A 19,406-nucleotide genomic window follows, 5' to 3' on the forward strand; every position below is an offset into this window, starting at 1 on the left:
TTCTGTTGCGCCAATGATTTTTACAGAAAAACGTCCAAATTTCGAAAATGGTTAAAGTTATTGAACTGATATTCAGAACATACTGATTTAGTATTACTCCTGACATGCTAGAAACGTTTCAGGTTATTTACTTGATTTTTAAAGTATTGCGCAACATTTATGACGTCAGAGCTAGTTACAGCGGACTGGCTGGCACACAATGGAAAGACTGATGTGATTTTTATAAGGCGTGAGTATGCTGCTTCCCTACAAGCGTGTTACATGGCGATGAGTAATGAAACTATGTTGGTGAGTGGAAAACAGCATGCATGAGTTTCGAATTCGGGGTACCCTCTCCTTCAGCTTAAGAATGCCAGACAACATACGAGCAGTGAGACATCTGAAACACTCCGACGCCATGGGTTCATTGTCATCTGTCATCCTCCATATAGTCTCATCTTGACCCCATCAGGTTTTCAGCTGTTTCCAGAACTTACAGAACACCTTCGAGGAATTCACTTTGATAGTAATGAAGTGGTGTAAACAGAAGTGAGTTTGTGGCTCCGTCAACAAAGTCAAATATTCTACAGTGACTGTATCAACAAACTGGTCTCTCCTTGCGAGAAATGCGTTTGTCGTTAGGATGACGACTATATTGAGAAATAAATCTGCAGACATGAAAATAAATATGTAGAATAAGTTTTTGAGTTGTCCGTTTTCGCATCAGCTGTATATACACTGAAGCGCCAAAGAAACTGGTGTAGGCATGCGTATTCAAATACAGAGATATGTAAACAGGCAGAATACGAGGCTGCGGTTGGCAACGCCTTTATAAGACAAGTGTCTGACGTTATGTTGTAATCGGCGTACGGGCGCAGTTGTTATACCGGTTACTGCTGCTACAATGGCAGGTTATCACGATTTAAATGATTTTGAACGTGGTATTATAGTCGGCGCACGAGCGATGGGACACAGCATCTCCGAGGTAGCGATGAAGTGGGGATATTCTCGTACGACCATTTCACGAGTGTACTGTGAATATCAGGAATCCGGTAAACCATCAAATCTCCGACATCGCTGCGGCCAGAAGAAGATCCTGCAAGAACGGGACCAACGACGACTGAAGAGAATCGTTCAACGTGACAGAAGTGCAACCCTTCCGCAAATTGCTGTAGATTTCAATGCTGGGTCATCAACAAGAGTCAGCGTGCGGACCATTCAACGAAACGTCATCGATATGGGCTTTCGGAGCCGAAGGCCCACTCGTGTACCATTGATGAGTGTACAACACAAAACTCTACGCTTCACCTGGGCCCGTCAACACCACAATTGGACGGTTGAAGACTTTAAACATGTTGCCTGGTCGGACGAGTCTCGTTTCAAATTGTGTCGAGCGGAGGACGTGTATGAGTATGGACACAACCTCATGAATCCATGGGTCCTGCATGTCAGCAGGGGACTGTTCATGCTGGTGGAGGCTCTGTTATGGTGTGGGCGTGTGCAATTGGAGTGATATGGAAACCCTGACATGTCTAGGTACAACTCTGACACGTACGTAAGCATCCTGTCTGATCATCTGCGTCCAGTCATGTCCATTATGCATTCCGACGGACGGGTAATTACAGCAGGACAATGTGACACCCAACACGTCCAGAATTGCTACAGAGAGGCTCCAGCAACACTCTTCTGAGTTTAAACACATTCGCTGGCCACCAAACTCCCCAGACACGAACATTATTGAGCATATCTGGGATGACTTGCAACATGCCGTTCGGCAAAGATCTCCGACCCCTCCTACTCTTACGGATTTTTGGACAGCCCTGCAGGTTTCATAGTGTCAGTTCCACCCGGCGCTACCACAGGCATTTGTCGAATCCATGACATGTCTTGTTACGGCACTTCTGCGTGCTCAGGGAAGCCCTACACGATATTAAGCAGGTGTACCAGTTTCTTTGGCTCTTCAGTGCATAATAGGACATGATGGATTACAAGATATTTCTGTTGCGTTCCATTATACGATTACACTGCAGATTAAGTATCCGAACCATTTTCCAGTTTACACAGACAAATAAAAAATGAAAAATGAATGTCATGAAGGATGTGCCTTTTTAAGTCCACTGATATCAATAGAAAAACTGTTCCAGTTTGCTGGACAAGCTTCCATACTTACAACCGAAAGCATTGCGATAATATTTGCACTGAAATTTGTTAGAAGGACGCTGCCAACAAACTAGACGAGTATAGTGGAATTACTGGAAACCAGGAAATGATCCCTGAAAGGCAACTACTTCATTATTATAACAGAGGAGGTTATAGCATATAGAAATCGCAGACCGACAATAGTAGTAATTTGGGTAAAAAGCTACAATAGAATAGTCGATGATAATAATAAGACTGGTCAGCACAGGCAATTTCCAGAGGTTTATGTTTTGGTGTTTAGCTTCCGTATAAAAATTTTTATATCTTCCTAGCACTGACAATTGCGACCTGCTGGAAAGAATAATATGTCAAAATTCGTTCAGGGAAGGCACTATGCGGAGAGAGGCAAACACGTCGTTTACATATCGAAAGTGGGTTACGTGTATAGAATCAACATCAATGCAGTACCATTTTGTGAGGTTACGATCAGATGGTTGGAGAAATGATTTGCCTAGAAGTAAAAAATAAAATAAATTGGAGAAAGTGAAGTGCCGATTGAGAATTTAAAGTTCAGTGTTTAATTTATACTCTCAGAATTTTAAAGAGTATTAGAAGATGTTTGCGGTATGATTTCGAGCATCATTCAGACCGAGTCAAATGTTTCTGTCATCTATTTTGTTTCTTACCTTTAGACAAATCATTTCAATAACATTTCATCTTTTTTATTTTCTTAACTTTTTTTTAGTTTTCAGAAGCAAGTTAACTCTCAGGTCGTTTACACGCTAAACACAAATGGCAATTGTTAGGCGAAATTGAACAGGAACACACATAAAAGCACAGAGTAATGAAAGCAATTTCTGGCGGATTTTTGCGACTTCAAAGAATTTGCACTAATCTTCGAATAATTATTTCTCATGAATATAAGTTTCATATAACATTTCAGTTTATGTGTTACTCGTTTCAGATAGTTTAGTATAAAAATCAAATGAGTAAACAGAAGCTTATGAGCAATAGCTGCATTAAAACCAAACGTAAACAAACAGTTGGTTACAGAAACTAAAAAATCATAAACGCAAATCAGCCACTTGCAAGAGGTAGCCCGTAGCACATTGTTAAGGACTTGAATGGAAGAAGTATGTTTACTGTTAATATTGAGTGTACGTCTAACAGAAAAGGTTTGAAAGTTCAGAGATATAAAAGAGACAATTTTGGAAGTGGTGCATGGACTTCATCTATGAAGGAGAAAAAACAACTAAAGAAAATAACATATTTCAGATTGTTCACTAGAAACTGTATATACGTAATAAATGTAAAGCAAAGCATTGCGACATATTTCCAAAACACCATACTTGCTTGCATGTGACTCCAGAACACTGAATTGCAAATTTGTATAACCAGTATTATTAGAAATGAGTCTACAGGTTGAGAGGTAATGACAAAATGCACCAAACCATAGAAAAAATTAGAAATAGTGGAAACAGGTCACCGATATTTCTTTGAGAATTCCTGGGAATGGATGATGATAGGTTTAAAAATCAGAAAATAGCTATTGAAACAGCGCTTAACGGAATGCTGAATTCCTCAACTTGAAGAATATTTAGAAAAAAGACAAACAACAGAAAAGAAGAAGAAATAATTTAGGGTAAAGTTTTGAGAAACGAATTTTAAAAATAGAAATATTTTAAGCTAAAAAAGATTACAACAGAGACGATCTTAAAAGTTAGAAAAAGGGCTCACTGTAAAGAGATGAAAGGGTATTGTGTGTGGCACTTACAGGAAAATGACGAAAAGAAGAAGAAAAAAATTAACAAACATTAGGAGGATTAGATTTTAACATTGACTTTGAAATCCAAGGTTTTGGCAAAAACATTATCCGTGCGCCAGGAAGTAGCGAGAGACGTTGAGTCCACTTGATGAAGTGGCCGCTACTCGACTGTTTCTCCCTGCGAGTGTGCCGCATATTAATTTAGCGGACAGTTCCCGCCATCTGTCCCTGTGCCTGATACGGCCGCAGTGCAAATAATCAGCGCATATTGGCCGCAAATATGCTAATCGTCGTGATGGAGCGGTCCCGGACCCCTCTGCGCCTATAAGAGCCGACCCCCAGCCTACCGCATCCCTGTGGACAGACACGCCGCCGCGCCGACAGGACGTGATAAACGTGAGTCGCCGCCAATTGCCGCTTACTGCCTCGTCTGCCCTCATACACTAGAACTATGCAGACCAGTAGAAGCCACTCTGTCGTTGGTTACTGTTAACATTGAAACTATCAACTTTTCGCATTTCTTTGTTTAATTTATTAATGTAATTTACGTAGCACCAAAGGAAAGCGACGTCTCTTTTTTCCGTTTTAAAGAGATTTTCTCCTCTGGAGGTCAAATTGTTATTTAAAGAACTGGGGCCATGTGTCGAGCAAGCTCGAGTATCACACGAAGCTACCATTCGTCATTCTGCCTTTGAATGTAGGCCTCCTGGGCCTCAGGGCATTTCCTTAGAGGAGAGCAGAAAATGTATGTGAATATCAGGTTGATTATTTTGAAAAGACACGTCCAGTGCCTTCCTTCGTTGTCCAGCTGGCCCTTCTGCCACGAATTCCATAATATTAGGTCATTAAATATGTATTTAAAATACCATATAAAAATTCTGTAGATACAATGAGTATCTTTTCACTTCTGTGGAGCTTTTTCCACACGTCATCCTGAAATCCACCTATCGAGGCACTTTTTCTCAACTTTCAAAATATATTTCACTCAGCACTACACCCATGCTTGTTAACGAAAGCACGACCACATGTGGCACCAAACGAAATCTGTGACAAGATTGAGCATTTCTTGGCAGAGAAGATGGAGCTTGTCATTCTGTTTATTCCCTCTTTCACATGTTACGCCTAACGACCTTCTGTGGTGGCCACCTTTGGAACCATTGTTTCTTCGTGCCAGATATTCCTTCCACTTTTGTTTATGTTCTTCCGACTTGTCATTTACTGCAAAAATATTCAGTTCTTGTCTATTTTTTTCATTACGAATGCTGTTCAACTTAGCGCAACCTCTGACTACTCGTAAAAATTTCGTTTCAGCCGCCTGAAGATGGCTAGACTCTTTTCTCTTCATAACCCAGAACACACTGCCATACAATAGATTAAGTCCCATAGTGCTCAGAGCCATTTGAACCATACAATAGAACGGGTACAGCTATCGCCTTTCAGAATTTCATTTTTGCGTCCTTTCGTGGATATTTTTAATGTTCTGCTTCCACTGCCACATACGATCTGATATCTCTTCTTTAAAAGTAATACAGCTCCTCATGTAATTGAAGTACTGGACTTGTTCCAAAATCAGATCTTCAATTACTATTTCGTTCCGTACGGAGTATTTCGCATGGAATGTCATTATCTTAGTTTCATTTACTGCTATCTTAACATTGAAATGCATTCCAATTAAGTTTAAAAGATGGATTGATTTTTCTAGCTCGTTTTCAAAATTTTTCATTAATACAGTATCGTCAGCGTGTAATAGTATGTTAATATATTTATTCTTGCTTATATGGGTTCCTTTTGGAGTTTTTTCTTGCCATTTTCGGGAGGCATGATCTACATAAATATTCAAAAGATTGGAAAATCATCGACATGTGTAGAAGTAACCATAGGTATGCCCCAGGAAACTTTATTACGACTCTTGCTGTTCACGGTATATAAAAAAGCTGGCAGAAAATATTACTAGTCATCTCACACTTTTGCGAGCAACAGCCTTGCCGCAAGGGTTGCATGGCTTCCTGGCAGATCACCGAAATTACGGCCGTGTCTAGAACTTAACCGTTCGGGTCTGCAGTGGCAGTTGGCAAGCGAGCTGCACTCATCCCTCGTGAGGCCGGTTGAGGAGCTACTCGATTTGCTCACCCCACGCATCCAGTGACACCTTCGGGTTAAGGATGACACGGCGGTCAGCCGGTACCTTTGGGCCTTCCAAGGCCTCTTCGAACGGAATTTAGTAGTTTCCACTCTTCCGCAGAAGGCAATGTTACTTACAACGAAGTGCTCCGATAGAAGGTGCGCAAATTTCCAGTCCTTGGTAATATTTCAAAGCTGTACAAGGAATTGCTTTAAATGTTCAGAAATGTTAAATTGCGAATTTCAAAACGCAAAAAGTTAGTCTCATATGCCGACATAAAGACCTGGATATAACAATTTGGGGTGACATAGAATAATCCCATAGGCCCAGTCGTAGCTGAAGCAGGTGGCCGACTTAGGGTCATTGAATGCTTACTAGAAAAATGCTCTCAGTCTGCGAAGAAGACTGCTTACGAAACACTCGAACGTCCCACCCTCCAATGTTGCTCAAGTGTGTGGGAGCCATGCTAAATGAGACTAACATCGAATACTGACACGTATACAAAGAGAGTCAGCACGAATGTCACAGGTTTGTTGACTCCTTTTTTTTTAAACTTGCACTGGCAGACGCTTGAAGCTAGACTTCAACCATCACGCGGCAGCCAATTACAAAGTTTCAAGAACAGTACTGAGGAGTCTGAGTAGATATCACGCCCCATGGGGATGCAAAGGCAAGGTAAGACTAATTACAGCATGAAAGTAAAAATTTCTCCCACTCTCCATACACCAAAAGAACGGGAAGAAACCCTCATACGTGATACACAGGGAAGTGCCCTCTACGATGCTCTTCACAGTGCTTTGTATATTACGGACGTAGATGTGTAGATGTTTATTTTCGCCATTCCGACGTCGAGAGTAATCGCTATAAAAGTCATGGATCAAATAGGTGGTATCGACAGGTGCAATATCTCAGCACTATCTGTTTCTGTCTTTCATTCTCTTCGCTGCTAACCGTACATTCCTGAATTGCCAGGCTGTCAGCCGTTGTCGGCCTACTAGAATTACCTCTTTGCCTGCATTTTCGTAGCAGGTTGTGTGGTTTTAGTATGGCCCAACTTGTAGTTAGAAGTACCTTTCTTTAATTTTCATACTTAACAGTAATTGTTGGGTATATCATTTTGTGGAAGCGAAACTTGAAAGATAAACAGTACAGAGAAGAAAAAAAACAGAAACTTTTGAAATATGACTCTGCATAAGAATACTGAAGATTAGATGGATAGATCAGATGGTTATCTGATCCATCTAATCTTCAATATTCTTGTGTAGCACCACCTTCCATGAGCTTCTATTCTCTTCTTCTCTGAACTGTTAATATGTCCAAATTTCACTTTCGCATAAGCTACACTCTATACTAACGGATTCAGAAGTCTTTTTCGCCTTTATATTCTCCAGGTTGAGTTCCTATTTTTCAGAGATGCATTTCTTGCTATTGCCAGTCGTTATTTCATAGCATCTCTACTTCTGGCATCATCAGTTATTTTACTGCCCAAATAGCAAAACTCGCCTACTACTTTTAGTGCCTCATTTCCTAACTTAATTCCCTCACAATCACCCAATTTAAATCAACTACATTCTGTTAGGCTTGTTTTACTTTTGTTGATATTTACCTGATAATCTCCTTTCAAGAAAGTAACTATTCTGTTCAACGGCTCTTCTAAGACTTTTGCCGTCTCTGACAGAATAACAATATCATCGGCAAATCCTAAAATTACTATTTCTTTTGTTTGAACTTCAATACTTTTTCCAAATTTTTCATTGGTCTGTTTCATAGGCTGTTCAGTGTAATGACTAAATAACATCGGGGATAGGATACCTTCATGTCTCACTCCCTTCTCAAGCACGGTTTCCCTTTCGCGTCCTTAGACTGTTATAGTTGCGTAAGTCTCGTTTTTGTACACGTTGTAAATAAACTTTCCCTCACTGTTTTATATTTCAGCAACTCTCAAAATTTCAAAGAGTGCAGCTCAGTTAACATCGTCAAAATCTTCAATTAAATCTAGAAAAGCTGAAAACGTAGGTCTTTCTTTCTCCAACATGTCTTCTGACATAAGACATAGGGTCAGTATTGTCTCGCGTGTTCCTACATTTCTCCGGAACTCAACTAATTCTCCCCGAGATCGGCTTTTGCCAATTTTTCCACTCTTCTGTAAATAATTCGACTTAATATTTTGCAACCATGACTTGTTAAACTGATGGTTCGGTAATATTCACAGCTGTCAGCAGGTACTTTCTTTGGAATTGGAATTATCACGTTCTTCCTAAAGTCAGAGGGTATTTTGCCTTTCTCATATATCCTGAACATCAGGTCGAATAGTTTTTTCATGGTTTGCTCTCCCACAGATCTCAGTAATTTCGAGGGAATGTCTTGTGCTACAGAGGCTTTGTGCTCTGTCAGATTCTTCTGGCAATATTTTATCTTTCAGTTCAAGTTCATTTACTACCTCCTCCCTTTCTATAATACTGTCTCCAAGTTAATTTCCATACATTCTTTCCAAGATTCAACTTTACCTTCTTTTCGTAAAGCTGGTTTGCCAGGTGGGCTCAGGATATTTCAGTAGGACTCTATATTCTCTGAATGTCTCTTTACTTTTCCTACAGGCTGCGTTTATCGTCCTCCTCGTCATGCATGTTACCACGGCCTTGATGTTGTTCTCTAGCTATTCGTGCTTGCAAATTTGCGCTTTCTGTCACTCATTTTTAGTCGCCTGTATTCCCTTTTGCATGCTTGATTTGCTGCGTTTCAATAGTTTCTTCTTTAGTCGGTTACATTAATTACCTCCAGTATTATCCAAGGTTTTCTCCTGAGACCCAGTTGATCCTATGTGCCTTCGCTGATACATCTCTCAAAGCTTCCCGTTCGTCTTCTGTTGTATTCCCTTCTCCTGTTTCAGTTAATAATTACCTAATGTCCCCTTTGAAATTCTCAACAACCTCTGGTTCTTTCAGTTTTGCAGTACCCATCTTCTAAATATTCCACCTCTACGCAATTTCTTTCGTTTTAATCTGCAGTTCATAACTAACTAATAATAATAACTGTCTCTGGAAATGCTTTACATTTTAATGTATGGTTTCTAAACCTTCCGATGTTTCAGTCTTTTTTGCATATACAATCTTCTTTCATGATCGTTAAAGTAAGAGTTAGCGACGGTTAAATTGTGTTATGCATAAAGTTTTGCCACGCAGATTTCCCTTTTATACCTTTCCCCTAGTCCATGCTGTCCTATTATTTTTCTTTCACTTCCTTTTCCTACTGTCGAATTTCGGTCTCCCATAACAATTAAATTCCCTCCTCCCTTACATGAATAATTTTTTATATCATCTTACATGTCTTCAATCTCTTCATCATCTGAGTAGCTAGTAATCGTATCAGCTTATAGTACTGAGGTGGTGGTCGTGGCTACGATAATGTATTTACAGTTTTGTCTGTAGCAGCTTACTCGCATTGCTATTTTCTTGTTAATTATTAGACCTAGTCCTACTTAATTCTCACTTCATTTTGTGTTGACAACACAGTTAAACTGAAGTGAATCTGTGGAAACCCTTAACAAAGTATGATTGGACAATTATTATATTTCCAAAACATAGAGTATTAATCAGCCGTTGACTTTGTCTCTCCCTTTACAGAGGCTACGTGACGCAGAAGATGATGGAGGTGGTCGTGCTGTTGTGCCTTTTTGCCGTCGGCCTGGCCAATCCGACTGAACAGCTACAAGTTGCTGCTGCCAGGTATCACTGACAAATTCGTGCACGAAACCGAAGTACACGTTATTTCCACTGATGTGCCTCTCTCACCAACAAACGGAAATCCAAAGCCTCGGACGGAAATGTTAACGCTGTAGATGTTTTAGACCTATAGCAAATAATCTGAAGTGTGTCCATGCCCTTAGCTAGGAAAACCTACTAAGACGCACAAATAGTCAACGGGCGAAAGAGCAGCACTGACTAGAAAATGTTCTGCAGGTTCACTGCTACCAAAAACATAGGGAAATTCTTTGAAAAAATACTCCTCCATAAACGAACATTACGTTCATGTATTTTTATCTCAGTATCAGATTTTTATTTTAGGAAATTATGCTTCTTGCATGATGTTTCTTTATTCTATTTAGGAAAGTGATTAGAAAAAAGTCAGTCGAATGGCTGATTTCGCTAATCAGTATATTGGGCATTTCTCGATGGAAAACCTGCTGACAACCTTTGCTTTCTTCTGTCCAGTACATTAACACCGTGTTTTTGTTTGCTCAGTGCTCAGTTGTCAGTTGCTGTTTGCCACCTAGCCTCTCAAAACAGCAAAATTCTTCAAACCTACTTGTATGAATTTCACACTGGAAGTTGTGTGCCTAACAGAACCGCTGCGAAAATTCAGCTGACGTAGAACTTCTACTGTTCAGACTCAAATACTATAGTAGAGGAGCTAATACGAACATTAGGATAATATTTTTAGATGTGATACCGCGGCATTTACAATAACAACGTCGCCAAAGTTTCAGCCCCATAGCACGATCCTGCTTCAGGATTATTCTTCATTTTGAGGTTTGGAGTGGATTGGATTGATTTGGTGGAAGAGACCAAACAGCAAGATCATCGGTCTCGTCGGATTAAGGAAGGATGGGGAAGGAAGTCGGCCGTGCCCTTTGAAAGGAACCATCCAGGCATGTGCCAGAAGTGATTTAGGGAAATCACGGAAAACCCAAATCAGGATGGCCGGACACGGGACTGAACCGTCGTCCTCCCGAATGCGAGTCCAGTGTGCTAACCAATGCGCCACCTCGCTCGGTTTTGCCGTTTCTAATAAGCATTGAAGAGAAGAAGATTTTTGAGAAAATACTTCTAAGAGTCGCCAAAATATTTTGACCGCTGACTTTGGATGGCGCCTGATAGTCCTGCGGGCACGTGACGCGGTAACAAAAGTATGTAAGCGGAGCAGACGCGGAGAGGGGACTACCCTAGCGCAAGATATGAGCTGCAAATGGGGAAATCCATTGAAATAAGCGACTTTGACAAAGGGGAGAGTATTGTTACGCAGAGCCTGTGAACGAGTATCACGAAAACGGTGAAGCTGGTCGAATGTTCACGTGCTACTGTCGTGAGCATCAATGGTAAGAGGTAGAAGGACAGTGAAACTACCACTAGGCGCTAAATGACTGGACGTCCACGACTCTTCACAGAACGTGAGATTCGGAGACTTGTCTGCTCTGTAAAGTAGGATAGATAGTTACCTGTAGCAACCGGCCGCGGTGACCGTGCGGTTCTGGCGCTGCAGTCCGGAACCGCGGGACTGCTACGGTCGCAGGTTCGAATCCTGCCTCGGGCATGGGTGTGTGTGATGTCCTTAGGTTAGTTAGGTTTAAGTAGTTCTAAGTTCTAGGGGACTTATGACCTAAGATGTTGAGTCCCATAGAGCTCAGAGCCATTTGAACCATTTCTACCTGTAGCATCTCTGCCAAAAGAGTACAATGCTGGTGCACGGACGATGTTTCGGAGCACACCGTTCATCGTAAATTGTTGAATATGGGATTCTGCAGCAGACCAACCCCACGTGTTCACATCTTGACCCAACGACATTGCCAGTTACGATTGCAGTCGGCACGGGACCATAGGGATTCGGCCGCCGATCAATGGGAACGTGTCAGCTTTTCAGGTGAATCACATTTTTGCTACACTAGATCAATAGTCGTCTCCACAAACGTCATCATCGAGGTGAACGGCGGCTCGAAACGTGCAGCATGCCACGGATGCAGGCTGGTGGGAGCAGTATTATGCTGTGTGTGATATTCTAGTGCGTTTGCGTGGAACTTGTGGTACTAATCGAAGATACGGCGACAGCTGCACCCCTTCATGCTTGATGTCTTCCCCGACGTCATTTTTCAGCAGTATAATTGTCCTTGTCTCGGAGCCAGAACCCTGCTGTAGTGATTTGAGGAGCGTTATAGTGAATGCACGTTGATGTCTCATCCACCAAATTCGCCTGATATAAATCCTATGGAAGCTGTCTGTATTGCTAACGGGGTTCCATCAACGCGTGCGCAATTCACCAGCCCGCTATTTACGCGAATTGCATCACCTGTGCGTAGACAGCTAATGCTACATACCTCCACAAATCTACCAACAAACTGTCGGATCCTTGATACACAGAATCAGTTATGTAATTCGTTCCAAAGAAGGGCAAACGAGGTATTAAGCAGATGATTCTAAGGCATTTTTCCACTGCATTATTTATTTTTCAGTCGATAACTTTTATTCACTTCTTCAAAGGGGCCCATCATCCACAACAGTCTAGAACTGTGTGGATCTGCAAAATATGCCTTGAAAATGGCGGGGTGTACTCCCGTCGAAATATCGGCGGTCGCTGTAAATATTACCTAGCTGAATTACCATAAGTTATTTGAAAATTGTATACGCCAAGAGAAACTCGGGTTTATTTTTGACGATGACATGTATACATGTCGGAGGATTTTAAAGGCTGGCACGTGCTGAAAGAAGATCTTTTGCACTACCACTTGAAAAAGGCCCAAAGGATGAAATTGCAATTGTGAAATAAATAACTTCTACAGTCAACGGCGAATATGAGGGCCTTTAAAAAATTGTAGCATACAGATATTGCAATTTACTTATTTATTTATTTATTTGTGTATCAGGTTTCGTGGGACCAAGCAAGCCGAAACTAGTTGCTCATGGAACGAATCAGTACATATTTTACAGAATTGCTGTTTAGGAATAAATTTAAACATTTATTAGATAAAAAATATATGAAAGTGTACGAATAAATGAGACATTACCGAAAAAAGTGCTAAACTACTGCGAGGAACTTCTGTACAGAATAGGAGTATGCCACAAGGAAAACATTTTAATCTGGATTTGAATACTTCGTGTTTATCATCCAATTTCTTCAGTTCTGCAGCACGCCTGCTGAAACTAAAATCTTCTGAATGGCGTACACCTTCCCGTACAATGCTTAAGCATGCGTTACCCATGTTCAAACAGTTTTTATGTATAGTATCCACAGGATGAACGTTACAGTTTCTTCAGATGAGACAATATTGTCAACAACAAATCTCATGATGGAATAGATGTATAGGGAACGGAAAAGTTAGGATTTCGAGACACCTGAACAACGGGCTGCCGGAAGTTCGCGGACTGACAGTTTGAGTGCTATTTTATCGCCTAAGAATATTCTTAGCGAGTCCACAGAGATGTCGCAAAATGTGATACGAGATAACGGAATGAACGTAAGATGGTAAACAAACCTTCGTGTTTCAGTATGGTAGACAGTGGAAATCATTCGTATAGTAAGGATAACATCATTCAGTTTCTGCACAAGATCTTGACCGTGATCCTTCTAAGAAAGTGTTCCATCTATCCTCACTCCTAAGAGTTTGAAATTGTCGACTTCACTTTTTGATCACCTTCAGACAGTAAAATTTCACTGTTCCAAGAGTTCTGTGTCAGAAACTGTATGCGCTGGGTTTTGTTAGGGTCAATAGTAGAGTTGAAAAAGAAACCATAAGTTAAGTAGACTACCATAAGCAAGCATAGATTACGGTAGTTTTCTAGTAGCCTTGGTCACTTAAGGTCGTACCACATTACCTGTATGTTAGGTGTGTTGCATACCTATGGGGCGTTACCTCATAGCCATCACTTTCTAAAATATGCGATCACACTTAACTACATTCCCCAAAAATCCGCAAGCAGTGCATCGCCAAGAATCTGAGCGTGGAATAGAATGGGCAGGTAACCTACGGAACATTTTTGTTCTACATATTAATCCTGCTGTTTTTTACTTAAAAGTAAACAGTATTTATAGCAAAACTGAAGTTGTCAATTTTTAATTCAGGTTTCATTCGAAAATTGATGATTTGTAACGTAAAACAAACGGGTGTTGTATTCAAAGTACAGGAAACAATACATATTTATCATACAGCCCTAGGAAACACAATTTGTTCAACAAAAAGGTAAAATAAAAAGCGCAAAACAAAATATCACACATCGCTTCAATACCACGCTATTTATAAACAGCTTTCGCATTTCTCAGTAATAATAGCAAACTCTTGCCTTTGACCACGATGAAAAACGTTATATTGAGTTCAAAATAACAACACACACACACACACACACACATATATATATATATATATGTGTGTGTGTGTTGTTATTTTGAACTCAATATAACGTTTTTCATCGTGGTCAAAGGCAAGAGTTTGCTATTATTACTGAGAAATATATATATATATATATATATATATATATATATATATATATATATATGTGTGTGTGTGTGTGTGTGTGTGTGTGTGTGTGTGTGCCTGTAAACTGTACTTGCTCAAAAGTAATTGATTTAGTTACATAAAAGCATAGAAGTTACCCAATCAACTGATTTTTTGTGAGACTTGAGTTTCTACAATGCTCAGATAACTTACGGAATGCAGCCGGGTGACGTCGTCGACAGCCGCCGATATTTCAATAGGTGCACACTCGTCCATTTTGAAGGCAGATTTGCATTGAAAATGAGCAGCTGTGCCCCTTTCATCTGGTTGCATTCCCGCAAGTTATTTGAATTTTTTTTTTTTACTTTCAAAATGTTATTTATGTTCTGTAAAGATATAAAATACGCAATGAACTAACACTGAATGATGTTCTGTTCTAATTTGTTCAAAACAAGCAAGCAAACAAACAAAGAGAAGTAGTCGGCTCCCAGTTTCTCTGTTACAAATTCATTTATATTTCTTTCCCTACCAATGCTACCAATACTACCGGTAATCCTACCATTTATTACGTCATTTATGCAGTGTACCAAAACTACCGAGCTGTAGTTTCGGTACAGCGCAACTCTAGACAAGAGTTAATATGTTCTGTGAAAAACACCTGCCACTATTACTATCTGCGCTATTAGCTTAATTAAATTATTTATATTAAGGTCCATGTCTTTCACTGGAAAAATTTTTCTGTGAACTGTCGCGTTTTGTACCTGATCATTGATATACAGGATGATTTAAAACTCATGTCCCATAGGACAAAGTCTACATTGGTGACTGAATAGTCGTGGTACATAGGGTGAAGTTGTATTCAGGAATACGACCGAAACGATGTTTCGAAACAAAGCAATCTAGTAAACATGGCCTCTTAAGTGCATACCTTAAGACCTGTGAGCACTTATCCATCTTCGATACTGTGGAAATAACCTCTTTTCCTGTAAGGTCTTTGCTTTCCACATTTTTGGAGGATGTAGTAAGGAACAGAACAAAAAAAAAAAAAAAAAGACCAGTAAATATGGGCTCTGAAATGCATACTTTAACGGCAATGAGCATTTGTTCAGACGTATTTCAAAGTAGCGAAGGTGAACAAATGCTCATAGCTCTTAAGGTATGCATGTTCAGTAGACTTTTTGCTTCGAATTATCGTTCCTGTCATATCCTTGAATGTTTGTCTCATGAGCCAAGACTACTGAATCACCAATGTAGACTTTGTTAAAGTTAAAGCTTTTGGTCATTTTGATGTTAATTTTATAGATGGAGAGAAGCAGGGTGGCGGTCTCTCTGTACTCCTGTCCAATTTTGCAATGTGATATTCTGATACAAAAGAAAAGACAGAGAGGAACAATAATGTCGAAAACTAGTCATATATGTGCACATGTAAATGATACTGCAATTTTGGCAAGATACGTAAACACCCTTAAAGAAATGTGCGAAATAATGGAAGCAGAAGGAGCAAAAATTGGACTTAAGGTAAATGAAAAGAAGACAAAATACATGGTAATATCCAATTTAAGGCAAAAAGATCACCACATGGCTTGGAGGTCTCTAATAAAAGTTTTAAAGCTTCCATTTAGATGCCCTCGTCACCAGCGGTAATAATATGAGACAATGTGTTAGAGAAAGAATACAAGCAGGAAAAAAGAGTTTATTATGTAAATTTACAAGTAATCACGAATTCTCTAATTGCAAGATCAATCAAGTTAAAGAGTATACTATTCCCTTGTGCGACCAATATTACATATGAGTCACTAATGTGAACGATGACAGAAGCATATCTGAGAAACCTAAGGGCATCTGAAAGCAAAATCCTGCGAAAAATTTATGGACCTGCGACAGAGGTAATGAGTTGGAGAGTAGGATACAACCACGAAATAAAGAGATTATACCACGGAAAGATAAAGCGAAATTTGTTAAATTTCAAAGACTAATCTGGTTGGGACATACGGAGAGGATGACACATGACACGATGCGCAAACACTTTAGGAAAGGCGTATTGTATTCCACCAGAAGGTAAGGCCGACAAAGAGCTGGACAAAGTGTTGGCCGACCTTACCAAGACGGATATCCGAGGACGGAAATGAAAAACAGATGGTTGCAGGAAGATTGTTGAGGAGGTCAAGGCTCATCAAGGGCTTTAGTGTCAAAGAAGAAGAAGAATGGAGACTATGCCCTATGAGACATGGTTTTTGAATTACCCTGTATATCAAGAAACGCAAAGGACCCAAAGCTTAACCCTGCGACACCACCGTCTTTATATTATCCCACTCAGATTCAAACATCTTCCGTGATTGTAGGCACTGGAGGACAGCCTTCTGTTTTCTGGTTCCCACAATGTTCCAACTTACGCAAAAGTATTGTAATGTCCTAGTTGGCGGCAAAATATTGACAAGGAGTGTTGCAATTTGACAGGGAAGCAGCAGAGGTGCACAGGGCGAAGCGGTGCGCGAACTTGTGGGACGACAGCTGCCTGAACGACGTGAGCGGCGCCTCAGACGACGGCGACTACTTCGGCTCGGGCAACAGCCCAGGCAAGCGCTGGGCGCCGCAGGAGGTGCGCCACCTGCTGGAGCAGATGGGCCGGCAGGCGGCCGCCAAGCGCTGCGCCAACCTCTGGGACGACAGCTGCGCCAACGGTGGCTTCATCGGGGCGTCAGAAGACGGGCAGTACTTCGGCTCCGGCAACAGCCCGGGCAAGAGGTCGCTGAGCCAGCAGCTGCGCCGCCTGCAGCTGCTGCGCGCCCGAGCAGGCTCCAAGCGCTGCGCCAACCTCTGGGACGACAGCTGCGCCAACGGCGGCGTCGACGGTGCCTCCGACGACGGCCACTACTTCGATTCCGACCAGAGTCCCGGCAAGTGAGTCGTTCACCTCTCTCTCTACATTCCCCGGAAACTTACTGTTTAACACGCATCAGCAGCATGTCACGCACTGCTGACTTTGTGATCCTGTACACTGAACTAGTGAAATAAAGTTTACTGATTCATTCATCTACTCTGTGCGTTTTATTTTAATGTCAATTCCATTGCTTCTGTCATTGCTCTGTCAGTTAACCGTATCACTGAAGGACATAAATGGTGCTAAAATGGATAACGTTTGGCATATCAAATGCATCCAGATGTCGTGGTGCAAAAGGTGAAGTGAAAGAAGAACCTTATGTACCGTAGCATAAGATTTATTTGCATCTTCAGCATTATACAGTAGACGCTCGAGTGAGCGACGATTGTAACACACACGAGTTTTGCACTCTCGCCGAAGTGGTTCCTACAGATCTGCAGTCACTCTCAAACCTCTCCAGTTGGAACAGCGAGCCTGACGACGAGAACTAATTCAGAGCCAACAAGACTCTCGTACATGTGTTTCCTGAAGCATCCTCACTGGAATAATTCCAAATATGAGAGACATGTCCCCTATAACGGATCTTTTACGTTGGGATACATTTATTTTATTTTTTGTTAGATGTTTTCGTTAAATAGCTGAATAAATTGTAATTAGGAATAATTTAATTAAGCACAGTAGAGAAGATAAAGTCAAAGAGATGTTCATTGGGCGAACATTGTCGTAATGTAACGTCATTGCGTTGTTCGGTTGTTAAAACAAGTCGTTGCAGTCATAATTGTCAAATTATATGGCTGTTTAGTGGTTCTTTCCAGTTTAAGCACGTTTAAATCTGATCTTAGTTGAAAACGGGCTTTAATTGACTATTTAGAGACGATTGAAAATACCCAAATGACTATTTCTGTTTAAAGTAGGTAGCCCGGCTTTTGGACTAAATGTCCGGCAAAATATTACACCGGTACCGGCTTTTCTATTTTTGGACCTGGCAACACAATCTGTGCTCTGCTGAAAGCGAAAACACTAAAGCACGTGATCAGACCATAGGGAGATATTTCAGGGGTCTCCCACGAATTTCTCCATCACTTCGATCATGTGAGTATCCTGACGTATTGGTGAATGCCATCGATGTGTACCAATACATACCGCAGCTTATCAGTCCAGACGCCGTATTTCCAGCCTTTGGGGGTTCAATGGCATCCCTGGTAATCTCTGTATCCAGCGACGTGCCTTGAGCAGAGATACATGTATGAGGTGATGGTGTCTGTTCGCCACAACGAGAATGTTATTCTGAATGGTCCGGCTGATGACTGACTCATTGAATTAACGAGTGATTGCTTCATCTTGGTTCATCTGTTCGCTTTTACCATCTGAAACAGTCGGCAGCAATCTCAGACATCAACATATTGCCTGTGGTAACCAACTGTTGGTGACCGATTCTCCTGAATGAGGGTACTTACTCACCGTACATGGTTGACAGGTTGACACGGAGCAGTGCGGAAAACTCATTCTATACACGACCATGGGTAAGAAGTTTCCCATACGTTAGGCACCGAAGAGCCGGCCTTGGTAATATCCGCTAGAAGAGCGCCTCTTGCCTATCCTGTGATCGAAATTCACATCTTTGGCTAGCACAAGCCAGTTAAAAGGTAAGTTCAAACTTTCAGGAAACATTCCTCACACACAAATAAAGAAAAGATGTTATGTGAACATTTGTCCGGAAACGCTTAATTTCCATGTTAGAGCTCATTTTAGTTTCGTCAGTATGTACTGTACTTCCTCGATTCACCGCCAGTTGGCCCAATTGAAGGAAGGTAATATTGACTTCGGTGCTTGTGTTGACATGCGACTCATTGCTCTACAGTACTAGCATCAAGCACGTCAGTAGTAGCATCAAGAGGTTAGTGTTCATCACGAACGTGGTTTTGCAGTCAGTGCATTGTTTACAAATGCGGAGTTGGCAGATGCCCATTTGATGTATGGCTTAGCACGGGGAAATAGCCGTGGCGCGGTACGTTTGTATCGAAACAGATTTCCAGAACGAAGGTGTCCCGACAGGAAGACGTTCGAAACAATTGATCGGCGTCTTAGGGAGCACGGAACATTCCAGCCTATGACTCGCGACTGGGGAAGACCTAGAGAGACGAGGACATCTGCAATGGACGAGCCAATTCTTCGTGCAGTTGACGATAACCCTAATGTCAGCGTCAGAGAAGTTGCTGCTGTACAAGATAACGTTGACCACGTCACTGTATGGAGAGTGCTACGGGAGAACCAGTTGTTTCCATACCATGTACAGCGTGTGCAGGCACTATCAGCAGCT

The 19,406-nt window shown here is 41.2% G+C and overlaps 2 protein-coding genes across 2 annotated transcripts in view; one reads left to right on the forward strand and one right to left on the reverse strand.

Moving 5' to 3' along the window:
- LOC126187393 (waprin-Thr1) overlaps nt 1-19,406 on the reverse strand; it is a 158,643-nt gene that overhangs the window by 43,319 nt on the left and 95,918 nt on the right. The window lies entirely within an intron of this gene.
- LOC126187384 (uncharacterized) lies at nt 4,216-17,195 on the forward strand. Its single transcript, XM_049928437.1, has 3 exons — nt 4,216-4,279; nt 9,629-9,730; nt 16,663-17,195. The coding sequence occupies exons 2-3, from the start codon at nt 9,648-9,650 to the stop codon at nt 17,108-17,110; spliced, it is 531 nt and encodes a 176-aa protein (XP_049784394.1). The 5' UTR covers nt 4,216-4,279; nt 9,629-9,647; the 3' UTR covers nt 17,111-17,195.

This window comes from Schistocerca cancellata, chromosome 1, assembly GCF_023864275.1.
Source record: "Schistocerca cancellata isolate TAMUIC-IGC-003103 chromosome 1, iqSchCanc2.1, whole genome shotgun sequence".
NCBI classification, from domain to species: domain Eukaryota; kingdom Metazoa; phylum Arthropoda; class Insecta; order Orthoptera; family Acrididae; genus Schistocerca; species Schistocerca cancellata.

What these genes read in the sequence shown, in the direction of transcription:
- LOC126187384 (XM_049928437.1), top strand. Translation starts at nt 9,648, where the DNA reads ATGATGGAGGTGGTCGTGCTGTTGTGCCTTTTTGCCGTCGGCCTGGCC. An exon ending in CTACAAGTTGCTGCTGCCAG is followed by an intron (nt 9,731 to 16,662) that starts GTATCACTGACA and finishes GCAATTTGACAG; the next exon opens with GGAAGCAGCAGAGGTGCACA.